Consider the following 13,413-nt stretch of genomic DNA (forward strand, 5'->3'; position numbering starts at 1 on the left):
AGGCCATCACTTGACTGATATTTACATGAAACGGTCCAATTAAAACTTTTTCTTTCCTGAAGTCTCACTCTTCAAACAGAAGCAGGACATGTTGGCATTCAACCGTCATTAATTTAACTTCTTTTTTCTTAATGAATCCCCTTCTGCAGCTTCGGTATGGGAAACTGTTACCATCCGCTGCTTTCACTGGACCTTTGAATTGTTACTGCAGAGGCTGAATGAAGTCAGGAGCCACTCTGAACTGTGTGAGGAGAGGAAAGAGAAGATATTTGTGTTCAAATGTAAAGATCAGAGAGTAAATTCTCAGTGTACCTGGTTCACACCGCTGGACACCAGGTGATCATCATTCCTTCCTCTTAACTGCGGAGTTCCTCAGGGCTGTGTGCTGAGCCCCCTAGTGTTTAGAGTTGACAGCTACTGGAAATTACAGTGAGATTTCTCAGATAAGGTGAAGATGACATTAACCCAGCCTCCAACACTGTGAGAGCATTTTTTTTTTGGTAATTTAACACAAAGGGATCTAAGTTAATAACTATCTGTAGGAGATGATAATTCCAAGGGTTCGAACCCGAAGCAGGAATCCTGTTCCTGGACCAATGAAGAAAACCCTTAATTTAAATTTGAAGGTTATTAAGGCACTATTTTACAGGTTCGGTCTGATAAGGTGAACTTGTCTGCACTAAAATTAGTTTGACTTCCCTGCACTGGAAGGTTAATGGCTTTTCTTACATCTATTGACAGTAAAAGAAATTCAGTTACTTTAAACGTGTTTTATTTATGTCTTCTATTGCGTTATTGTTTCTTTTCCAATTTAGAATTTACACATAAATTATGTGTAATAAATTGAGATTGGATGAAACAGAAGGGAGCGTGGATATCAGTCGAGCTGTGCTGTGATTGCCTGCCTCTGCCACACCTCCTCTCTCTCCTCCTCCTCCTCCTCCTCCTCCTCTTCATCCTCCTCATCCTCTCCGCTCTCACATCCTGCCGTGCAGCTGCCGTGGTCTCTCCGTGTTGTGTTTGTTGAGAGGAGGACCCCTCCCTGCCTCCTCCCTGCCTCCTCCCTGCCTCCGTCGCGCATCGACCGGATCCAACATGCGGAACAAACCGACAAGTTGCGCCTCGGATCGCTGAGGACGAGCGGACGGGACGCGTCTGGATCCGGAGCCGGGGTGATGGCGTGAAAAGCAGCTGTGTGGACATCAAGGTGAGCTGGTCTCCACCACTCCACCCGGAACAAGAGAAAACAAGACAATCATGTGCCTGATATGGATTATCTTCATTTTTTATTTTTATTTTTATTCCTACTCAGTTTTTATGTTGTTTTTTTTCTTTATCATCTCACTTTGGAAACTTTTCCAGTCAATCCCTGAGCTTGAATTGTTATGAAAATGCTGGCTTTGGGGGTGAGTCAGGCAATAAATGTTCCAGAAAACAGGCAGTGAAGGAATAAACTGGATCATTGATGAATAGAATGATTGATTTTTTAATCAAGAAGGAAGATTAATCTCTTCAGGATCATACATCTGCATAAAGATGATAAAATAATTTAATTTTAAAAAAGATTTCTACTTTAAAGTCAACAAAAAATACTACACAAGTTAAAATATATTGGAAATTATTCACCAAAATCATAAATTCCATCATTTATGGCTTAAAATGCTCTATTAGATCTTTTTAAAACTAATGAGCACCCTTTTCTTACTATATTGTACTTTTTTTTCTCAAAAAAGATCATTAAATATGTTCTACTGAAAGCATTGGGTGCACCTTTATAAAATAGTAAATGCATCATCAGATAACGGGAAGAAAAATATGCTTTACCAAGAAAAAGGTACAGAAACAGACCAGAAACACTCAATGTGTGAATATTCTGCATATCAGTTTAATTGTAGTAGATAATTGTCATCAGAATGCAATCATTAGTTCCAAAGGAAAAGATGGAGAAGTTAACAGGAATAATCACTTCCCCAATAAAGTGTTTGGCAGCAATTAACTAAATTTGTTTTAAATGGCTTCTTAGTTTAATTTCTCTCTGCTAATCATCTTTGATTGCTTTGCTGATGCTTTTTATCATTATTATTAGAGAAGAACAGCTACTAAACTGTCACGCAACTAGATGAAAATGGGTGATTGATTTTCTGATGTTAGTGTATGTTTGTTGTTTACTGTGCTGGGTGCTTCAAGGTTGCCCCCAAAGAGGCAATTATGTTAGAAAAACACACTGAAATGAGCCACGTTCATCTTTTTTCGTGTGTTGTGAGTTAATACATAACTGGTAGTATTTCTATCAGTGGAAAATGTGGGTAGAGTATGATTAACACGCATGGATGAGGTTACACTTGTTCCTGGAGTTGAGCAGCCATCATATGCAGATAATACCACCAGGCATCATTGTTGTATTCAAACACGGATTAACATTTATTTTTGGAGTTGCCTGCATGTGATGCCCTCGCTGTTTTATCCCCTTTCTGTCTCGTAGTATTACCGAGAGCTCTCTCTGATTATGTTACTGATTACATGTTGGTGCTTTTTTTTTCCTTGTTTCTTTTTCTCCCGTTCATAAGAGCCGTCCACGGTCAGAAGCTTGTGAACCTGACATGTGCACGCCCAGCGAGCGAGTAACCTGAGATCCCGTCCCGAGGGGGAAACCAGGATGCGTCCCGTTGCGTCAGAGCTTTCAGGCAGGACCGGCGTTGGAGGCAGCTGCTGCCGCCCGGCCGCGCTGCTCCTCCTGTGTCTTGGCTTTCTTCCCTGGGTGGCCGGTTGCCCGTCCGAATGCCTCTGCGCCAGCGATATCGTTTCCTGCAGCGGCCGCAATCTGTCCGCGCTGCCCTTTGATCTCCCGAGCTACGCCACGCGGCTGGACCTGAGCCATAACACCCTCACTGCCTTGCAAACCGACTGGCTTTCTCAGCCGTTCGACCGGCTGGCCACGCTGGTCCTCGGCAAGAACCGCATAAGCCGAGTCGAGGCGAATGCGTTCGCTTCGGCGCCACGCCTCCTCCACCTGGACCTCGCCTCCAACAGACTGACAGTGCTGAATTCGTCCGTCTTCGCTGGGTTGAAGGAGCTCAAAGAGCTGCTGCTGTTTGGTAACCAGATTGTGGAGATCAACCCGGAATCCTTCAGGGACCTTCACAGCCTGCAGAGGCTCTACCTCTCTTCAAACAAGCTGACGGCCTTCCCCCTGGAGCTTTACGAGGCGCCCGGAGGGCCGCGGAACCTCAGCTTCCTCGACCTGTCGTACAACAGGCTGTCCGAGTTGCCGGTTCAGAGCCTGCTGGCTCTCACACGCAGAGGAGGAATTTATTTGCAGGGGAACCCTTTGGTCTGCGACTGTGCTGCGCTGGCCTTGTTGGAGTACTGGGTCTGGAAGCAGTACCGCCCTCTGGTGGATTTCAGAGGTGAATATCCATGTAAGGAAGGCGTGGGACCGGGGTTCCACTGTCAGCGGCAAGGAGTGCCGGACGTACCGTTGGAGCTACAGATGTACCAGGTGGAGCCTGGGAACTGGTTGAGAGTGCCATGTCCAGGGTTGACTTTACCAGTACCGGAGGGGCAGATCGTGTTCTGGCTTACCCCTACAACAGCACTAAATTCCTCTGCTCCCCAACCAAGTGCCCACTTAACAGTTCTTCCCAACGGGACCCTTGAAATCCAAGCGGCCCTGATAGAAGACTCTGGTACGTATGCGTGCGTGGCGTCCCGCGGTCGCCACTATGGCCCCGGTGAATCCCCCGAGGTCGCCGTGGTGGTGGGGAACCTGAGCAGTACCTCCGGCGGCGGCCTGGCCCACCGTAGCAGCGCGGAGCACTTCAACACGGCGTTCACCACCCTGGCTTCCTGCGTGGTCAGCATCATCCTGGTGCTGCTGTACTTGTACCTCACCCCCTGCCGCTGCCGGGGCGGCGGCGGCTCCAGAGGCTGCGGCGGACGGGCAATAATCCTCTGCTCGGACCCCAGGGAGGCGGAGTCGGGACAGCGGCGGTCCAATGGGAAGAGGGTCGCCTTCATGGAGCCTCAGGCCGAGGATTCCTGCATCGGCGATCCGAAAACACCGGCGGTGAACTTGGATCACATCACCACCGAGGGAATTCTCAAAAACGGAAGCAGGACAGTGGAGCAGACCTTCACAGACGCTTCTCAGAAAGTATAGCAAGAAAAACATTTTGCACATTTCTGTCTGTTTGTTTTTTTATGTCTTGTTTCATCACACAGTGGAGGAAAACAGTCCATTCATGTCGAGTAGCGCGCTGTGATCTTTGTGAAGTAGTTCCACTCTGAGGTTTGGCTGTTTGGTCTCAAGCAGAACTTGCAGCCCTTTTAAGACTGGAACTTCAATGATGTCTTAAGTGGTGTCTGCTTTTCTTTTCTTTGTTCTTTTGTTTAGAGTTCATCTGAACTGTTACCACTTGAATACTACGGAACTCATTTCAATGTGGGTGCATTGTGGGGAATGTTCAGCTGGTTGGTGGTTATTATGCAGCAGACAGGATGCTTTGTGCATATTGGTTTTTTTTTAAAAAGTCATAGATGTGAAATGATCTCAGCGGGATACTAATGAAACAATCTTCTGAACCAGGGGGGTCAAATTCATTTAGGATCATATATAGAGCCCAGCTTGATTTCAGTAATAGCATGAAACACGGTCAATACAGACAAATAAAAGGAACAATGAATATGCATTTAAAATCCTTATTGAACTTCCTGAAACGTCTTCTTCCCTGCATCAGCTTCTGCAGTCTTTCGCATGCAGGCTTTTACAAACACACACACAGTCAGGCTGCCATGTTAACGCTGTTTCTCCCGCATTGAAAGAAATTAGCTTCACAGCTGCATCATCTGTGCTGATGATTCCTTGATCTTTACTTAAACAGTTTTGATTCCCAGTGAACAAATTAGGAACTGTAGCTACGTTTACTGAAGAATTGCAGCTGACACTTTGTCAGTGTTGTAGGCATCATGATGTTGGATATAATATCAATTAATATCTGCAATACCAGAACTCATAGACTAAAGCTTCTTCTGTCCAGGAGTGAGTGAGTTCAGATTTCTGCATTTTGAGTTTTAACCATCGACTGTTATCTTTTAATTAAGATCTCGGCTCATAAGTGAGGGTGAAACATTTCTTCTGAGTGGAGTAGCAGCATCGGCCAGACCACCAGAACTCTGGTGTTCATCTGTCTGACTGACAATACGTGTTGAACCGCCATTCAGGACATTCAGAGACGAGAAAACAAAACATCTGACGGATCTCCTGAGCTATGCTGGAGACGCCGGACTCTCTGATGTAAGAACAGGAAATGTTTTCACTCTTTTCAGCAACCGGCGTCTTGCAGCTGTTTTGCCTTTACTTCAGAAATACAGAGGAATCAAACCGGGGTCCGTGCATCACTCGACTTACAGGACGCCACCTGGAAACACCTCAACAAAACAGGAATTCATCAAAGTTCTGTTATTTATGCATTCTTTCTCGTTTTCGTTTCAGAAAACCTTATTTTTGACATTGCAGTGCTTAATCAACGGTGTGTTGCTGTAAACTTGCAGGCCTGATTTAGAAAGACCTACAGCTGCATAATCAGAGCAGCATAACACACTAAATTTAATCCCTGCATCGTAGATCGGGTCCAGACCTGCCCGCCGGCTGCTGCTCTGAAACGCGGCGGCGGCAGGCTGGACACTTGTCAAATCGATCTCCGTCCATCGCGTTGATAGCGGAGCTCGCCCGCTCTCTGCTCCACCTGCTGAAAACGACCCAAAGCTTCACAGATTCAGTGGAAAATTGATTCTTACCGGCGCAGTGTGGAGTCGGTGCAGATCAGCGTCACAGATCTGTGAGGGATCGGCCCCGGAGCCCGCCGTGACCCACATTCCCCCGTTCACTGTGTTCGATCTCATCTAGGTGTGTGGAAATCGTCTCCATTGTGCCACAAGAGGCCGGCCGAAGTGTGTGTTCTCACTTCTGTTTCATTAGACGCATTATAGCGGTGGAGGTAACACTCTGTCATGGCTGCACTTCTGTTTGTGGTAAATAAAAGTGTTTTCGTTTGGATGAGAAGCGTGGTCCTTCGTCCCATCACACCAGCGTTAAACTCACATTTATCTTGTTCCGCGATGCGTCGAAGAGTCTAATTTGCGTCTGTGTGGCTCTTACACAAATGAAAAGAGGCAGTTTGGGTAAAAAAATGAAAAGCAGCATTACATCAGAAGGATTTAAGGATGACAAATGACCTCTTACCGAGTCAACAAATCGCCTTTTCAGAAATCCTCTTACAAGCCTTTCCAGTGGCGACTGGAAAACATGTAACCTCTTCAAACACGCAGTTTTTTTTTGTCTTGTGCACTTGTTGGACGCCCGGCGATCGGCGCAGGGACACGTGGAGCTCCGGGGTTTCCGTGACCGGCTGCTTTTCACGGGTCAACGCGGCGACGCTCGCCGGCGCCGTGGCAGAAGCCGGCGCCTTCATTTCGCTGATCCATCGTGGAGATTACAGGAAGTGGCGACTTCAATGAATAATTTATCCTCTTGCTGGAGAGAAAGTCAATTGAGGGCATTACCAACTTCAGGTTTGGCCTTGCTTTTTTATGCCAAACAGCCTCAAGACGAGTTGTATCAAGGCTGGACGCTCCTGCAAGGCTGTGAGGAGTGTTTCTGAACTCTGTGTGTGTGTGTGTGTGTGTGTGTGTGTGTGTGTGTGTGTGTGTGGACATCGGATTAAAGAGTTTAGCAGCAAAACATGCAAATATAAACACAACAGAAATGAAAAATCTCCGCAACAAATCTGTAATAATGATAATAGTAATGCAATGATCGTTTATTTCAGAGTTCATACATTCACTCTACACACGCACACGAATATTAATCATGTATAAAAATGGATATAAAGAAACATTTTCAATATTGCCATTAGATGTATTGACGTCGGATCGGCTGTTAACGCTCACATCTTTCATTTGCTTGAAGCGACACATCAGGATGATTAAACAGGTATTTAATCATGAACCCGTGCAAAGAAATGATGGATAAATCAGTTCCAGTCGCACAGCAGAGGTGTCAAACATAAGGCCCGTGGGCCAAAACCGGCCGGCACGAGGCGCCAATCCGGCCCAACAAACCACCACGCAAATGGTAAAGATTTAGAAGTAAATTTTTTTTTTTTTTAAAGAAATTTCTACACAACAGCTACAGGAGAAGTTTTTTACTTCATTTTACTGTATTTAGCACCACAAAGTATCATCAAAATTGGTTTTATGTTGGGATTGCAGTCATGTTCTGTGTTAATTGTTTGGTTTTGTGAAAGTATTGCTATTTTCACCACATATACATCAAATAAAAACTCTGGAGTTCAAACTTAAAGCTTATTCTGGGATTATTCAAGATTAAATTCGACTGTGGCCCATGAAATAAAATATATTTGACACAACACAGGTAACAGTCAGGGATTGATTCCATACTGTAATGCTACAGAAATATGAATTCCACTGAGCCTATTACGTGAAAGTAATCATCTCCATGAATCAAAGTGCTGAAGGAGGATAATGGATGTGTGGGCTGGATCTGAAACAGGGACGTTAATGTATGGACAACGTCACCGTTTCACAAATTTCTCCCACTTTGTAATCAACGCTAATTCAGTAACGAGAGATTTTTCCATCTCCAACACTTGTCCAGTCCATCCTTTATTCATCCCACCTCCAGCGTCCTGCTGTTTCCTTCCTTCCTCTTCTCCTCACGGGTCTCCGGTCATCAGCGGCGCCCGGGGCGGTCCTCGTTAGCCCGGGAATCCATCTCGTTTGTTTAGGCGCAAATTCGCTGCCAATAGGTGGAACGAAGGGGGGAAAAAAAGTGTTATTCCAGCCATGAAAAATTGATGGGATGAATAATTTAATCTGAGTGGTCAAAATGTGCTGCACACCTTCAGCTTCCTGTTCTCTGCAGGGTCTGTTCGACACATTACGGGGCGGAAAAATGAAAAAAATAAAGCGGGTGATGGAAATTCCATTACCTGATGGATTACCTTCATATAATAAAGCGAGGCCGGCTGGATGAGGAAGTGGTTGCTTCGGCACGACGTCTGAGAGTTACAGCGAGAGCTGGCCTCGTGATGGAGCGCCCGCCGAAGCTTTCATGGCTTCACGCCACTCAGCGGTCTTTTGGGACTGTCATTGACTTTTCTTCTGGAGCGGGGATGAAAGTATAGATTTCCTGATGAGGAGGGGGGAATTCTGAGTAGCTCAGATTAATTGAGGTCTGACTCAGTAGAATCCAGCATAAAGACCAGGTGGCTGTTTTAGAAGTTTTGCTTTTGCCAGCTGAACCTCTCACTTGATTTTATTCAAATAAATATGAAACTGTACGGGTAAAAAAGCTGAAATCACATTATTTACAGCTTTTTGTGAATGGAATCCTTTTTATGTTAAGAAAATAAAGATTCTGGATAAGCATACTCCACTTCTGAGTGTTTCCCACTCTTGTGTGATAAAAAACACCAGTGAAAAACACAAGCATGTAATATTAAATCAGCCGAAAACAGGATTTTCCTGCAAAGAATAGCAACAGCTGAACTTGAATTTTTTGCTATTGCGCTAAAGACGACACAAATGAGCAAGTCGAGACAGCAGACAGCGTCCTTTGATTGATCTTATCACAACTATAGAAGCACACGCTGACATTCTAACTGAAGTCATTTCAGTCCTGGAACCCGGATGCTGGTTGTGGAACCCCAAGAAAATCCCTCATTCTTTGAATTAAAAGCAGATCTTTTCCTGATCCAACATTAGCGATGAAAAAAAAGAAAACCAAACACACTTGTGACCATGTGAACGGCCTCATGAGTTGTCGTCCTGCTTTCCGCTCGCAGCCTGTTTGTCGAGAGTAATTTGTTTGAGTTAATTAAATGCCTGCAGCAGGATTTCTATGTTCTTTTATTAAAGCGAGGCGGGGGCCATTTACACGGGAGGAGGCGGTAATGTGGTTATTTACTCATTGCGGGCTGGGTCAAACAATGCCGAGCACTCTTCTGCACTGCGGCGCCGTCACACGGGCTTCATTGTTCAGGGACTGTCGCTGCTCTGGGACTTTCTCTCATATTAACAGAGATTAAACGGAGGAGCACCAAGGCTGACGCTGACATGTCTCCTGGGAGAGAAATCGGGCAGTCCTTGAGTCTTTTTTTTTCTTTTTCTAAATATAATGAGTTGCTGTTTCCATTTCACAGGATAAGGAGAGATGTGTTTCTGTAGCAGGGAGACTTCATTTCCCCTCAAGGCCAGACTCTTTTCATCAAGAAACTAAACTATGAAATCAGTAAAACAGTCCAAACAGTCTCATAATCTCTAGCAAGGCCTTCATGAATGTCCTCTCTGCACAGAAAGAACTTCAGAAAGGCCGCAAAAACAGAAACGCTCAGGCATGTGAAGAGAAATCACACATATTTGTCGTTCACCCGCAGGAGAAAAGGGCAGAATGAGAGGATGCAGCGAGCAGGCGGTGGGAAGCGGCGCGGCGGAAACATGACATTTCTATTGGTTTCATGTGTTAATGAGAGGCAGGTTTCCTCCGCTCACACGGCGGGTTTTCTTAACAAGTCAAAGACGTCCCAGATGTGGCTCTGATTGCATCATGTCGCATCCGCAAACCGCGGCTTCTTTACAGGCCGATCCAGTCTCTTCAGCTCACTTCATTCAGCTTTTAATTTTTTTTTTTTTTTTTTAAACGAAATCAAAATGTTGAGCTCCAGCTCAGAAAAGAAGGAGTCAGGTGAAAGTTTAAAGAAGCACGAAAGTGAATGTCTTGGACATAATTTTTTTCTGTTGTATGTATTTGTATTTGATGTGTGTTTTCACAGGTCTGGAATGAATGAAATAAAATCTATTTAAAAAATATATATAAAATGCATTTCTTTTTAATAACAGGTTGGCAAATGAAGCATTTTCTTTTCCATGTCTAAAATGCTTCACATACGATGTTTAAAAAAAAAAAAAAAAAAAAGTTAAAACTTTTTGACTTCAGTTGGATCAAAAGATTCATACAATGTGCAATTGTGCAATTCTTATTTAAAAAAAAAAAAGATTTTTTTTCTTCCTATGACGACAGGAAGCTATTTACAAAGTTTACCAAGGCCACACAATAGGAAGCGAGAGAAAGGTGCTAACAACCTTCAGCACTGAATCGGGTGTCGAATACCACGGGAAATTACCAGAGGATGGAGTGAGAGGAACATCAGACCAGAGTGCAAAATGCTTCATAACACAGGATGTTGTTGTTAAGATCCACTGCCTCACGCAGCAGGAAAACATCACCGTAAAGACGCCTGGTACTAGCGATCGATTCAGTAATGATCCCGTCTGTTATTAAAAATCTGTCACTTAAGAAGGCAAAACAGAAGGTAGCAGTACCGTTGATGGAGGACGTGCTGCTCGGCTCTCAGGAGGTCGATGGTCTCCAGGTCCTGGGACAGCCTTTCAGCATGGGCCTGGATCTGGTTGGTCGGTTCCTGCTGCAGACATTCATTCTGCTGGCTCACTGCCAGCACCTCCTGCTCGTACCTGGCGCACCCTGAACTACGGAAGCTGCGGCAGACCAAGACAGACGCTTGCACGCTTTCAGCGACTACTCTGCAAGCGTAGAAGAAGAAGTTCCGCTGTTTATATTCTGCTGTGAGTAACCGAGCTGTGGACAATCACAAAAGTGAGTGGCAACTGTTTTAAAACTTTGACTTCGGTGTCCTGCTGAAAGCGCGCAAGCGTCTGGCTTGGTCTGCCGCAGCTTCCGTAGTTCAGGGTGCGCGCGCAGACGTGCACTGGGGAAGTACAATATAGCACTGTTTAGGCTCTAAAAATGTACTAAATGACCTCGTTTCGAATTAATTATGGACGTTACGCGCTCAGGACACTTGGATTACAGCGGACGAGCAGTATGAAGGAAAATAGGCACGTTTTGTGGACTTTATGGACCATTTTTTCTTTCGGGCTCCATCGGTCCCTGCTATATGGCAATTTGTTGACAACGAAAATCCCCCCGGATCTCCGGCTGCATTTGAGACATCAAAAAAGTGCTCCAGAGTGTTGCTCAGCATGAGGGTGAGTAGAAAATGAGGCCAAATCGTTGTTTGGGTGAAATATTCCTTTAACCTCTATCTCATCTAACAGCATTTCTTAAAATTGCATTAAAAAATATATATCTATTCTACCTCTCCATACATTGTTAAAATCTCTTCTGTTTTTCACAGCTTTGACTTTGAGGTTACTTATTGAGGGTTTTTAACCACATTCAGATTTGTTTGCTGTAGCACTCTGATATATTTAATACCTTCCTCCAGCAACGTGTATCACGTCTCAGATTGTGTTTGCGTTGCTCTGTACAATCCCTCCATAAAGAAGTAAAGCCAACACATGGAAATGATGTCGTCTGCAGGAAATAATGCCTGGAATAACCCTAATTTGAATATTGCTGTTTGCACCGCGCATGGTGCTTTTCTTAATTGATCGCCTGCAAAGTGCAATCTATTTGCATGATGCAATTCATCACACTTTATCTTAACGAATGATCCATAACGAATTATTTACTCTTGCTGATGGTGGGTAGTTAGAGGCTTGCTCTTTCATGTAAATCACATTTCGTAAGCATGTGTACATGTATGCACCAATGTAACACACTTCATGCATTATGTATCCATATCCCTGCAGCTATAGTGTGTGTTTTCACAGGTTCACTCCAATAAAGCCTGTTTGTTTCACTGCCTACAACATTTTGTGAGCAGTTCTATGTTCAAACATCAAAGGTCTTCCAGAACACGTGTGTGCTGCGGCTGGAAAACGCTCATTATGGACACGTTTCACCGTCTGCGTCCATGACATTGTTATGTGACAGCATGAAGGCACGTTCAAATTCCACAGATGCCTAAATCACAGTGCTTCAACATGCATTTACAGGCTGACAATGGCAAAGTGCTCTAATCCAAAACAGTGAGAGAGCAGCAGAGAGAATGGATGTTTCATCTCCTAATATGCTTCAATCAGAGTGAGTGGAGGAGGCAGGCCGAGGAGGGAAAGTGATTCAGTGCCGAGAGACCGATGTCAGCTATTTGTTGAAGGGATGAGTGTTTAGCCCACAATGAGAACGGCAGGAATTAAAATATTATGACTGTAGATTACAGTCAGACTGAGCTGGTATTGGAGAAACGCAGCTGAGCTGTCAGGAGAAGGTGGCGTTACCGGATACCTGGTGACATTTTCTACCCACGGGATGAAAACAGCACATCACTCATTAAACTGCCAATTAATTCTGTCTGGAAAAATGAAGACAAGCCATTTGTGCCCCTAAAGTCGCTAATTAAACAGTTTGTTCGGAGACTGGAGAGTAATTTCTTTGGGAATCACATGATTCCACCATGAGATGAAGATTTCCAACAATCAACGTAATTTTGCGACGGGAGGAAGAAGACAGAAGGTCAGTAACCGAGGCAACTGGCTGCCATAAAACCAAGTGAATCATTTGCAATCAGAGGCTAATGATGGCAGCGTAATGAAGTATAAAAGAAGTGAATGGCTTTTCTGGCAGCCTTCAAGGGCACGATTCATTCTTTCCCTCTCTCACCTCCAGCTTCCTGGATACAATTGTGTCACTTATCCTGTTATTCAGCTCGGCTGGCTCTCCGGGCTGTGCGCTTATTGCAGTCGATTAATGCGTTAATGAGCGACTGATGAAGTTTGACAAATAATAATAAAGTCCATGAGGGCTCAGTCATGTCAATGTCCGCTAAGTATCTGGGATTTTAGTTTTTCAGCTGCAGGATTCAAACATGCAAACCTCTAAGCACAAGTCTCGTTTACATGGAACCGGAATAAATTGATGAAATTGAAGTGCAAAGTTTTGAGCACCAAGAAATATCATTTGATTGAGTGACTCAATCCCATAATACTTTGCACTGTGTCCTCTGTGACACGAACAAAAGCGGAAAAACTGACCTCAACCTAGGAGAAGGGATCAGAATAAGTGTTTCTATGGACTCTGATTATTATTGTTAGTTTCAGTTTTTTAAATATTTTTCATGTAAATTAGGGAGGATAGCATCAAGAGCAACACCTGTTTCCTCTGTTAGTCTTACTTTGAATGAGAATGTGATGAATGATGTGGGAAAATGTGTATGAGGAGAGAGGACGGAGGTCAATATGAGGCAGACAAACATAATAAAGCTCCATAATGATGCCAGTGGAGACCTGCGCTTACTTATTTATGTCAATAAGAGAAAAGAGAGACAGTGCAAGTGCTGTGCAGTGCAGCGAATTAGATCCATAGAAATCACTGGCATCAGTAATGTGTAGACAGAAGCTTTATTGATTTTTAATTGCCCTCAGTTTTGTTCCCACCTTCAGCAGAAAAGAGCTTTCTGTCCAAAAGGAATAAAG

General features: G+C 44.3%; 1 protein-coding gene across 1 annotated transcript; it reads left to right on the forward strand.

Moving 5' to 3' along the window:
* The first annotated feature begins 1,057 nt into the window (after positions 1-1,057).
* On the forward strand, positions 1,058-4,208 carry LOC115404270 (amphoterin-induced protein 2-like). The gene is made up of 2 exons (XM_030113540.1): positions 1,058-1,207; positions 2,568-4,208. The coding sequence occupies exon 2, from the start codon at positions 2,657-2,659 to the stop codon at positions 4,157-4,159; it is 1,503 nt and encodes a 500-aa protein (XP_029969400.1). The 5' UTR covers positions 1,058-1,207; positions 2,568-2,656; the 3' UTR covers positions 4,160-4,208.
* Positions 4,209-13,413: the final 9,205 nt, after the last annotated feature.

The sequence above is a fragment of the Salarias fasciatus genome, chromosome 17 (genome assembly GCF_902148845.1).
Source record: "Salarias fasciatus chromosome 17, fSalaFa1.1, whole genome shotgun sequence".
NCBI lineage: Eukaryota > Metazoa > Chordata > Actinopteri > Blenniiformes > Blenniidae > Salarias > Salarias fasciatus.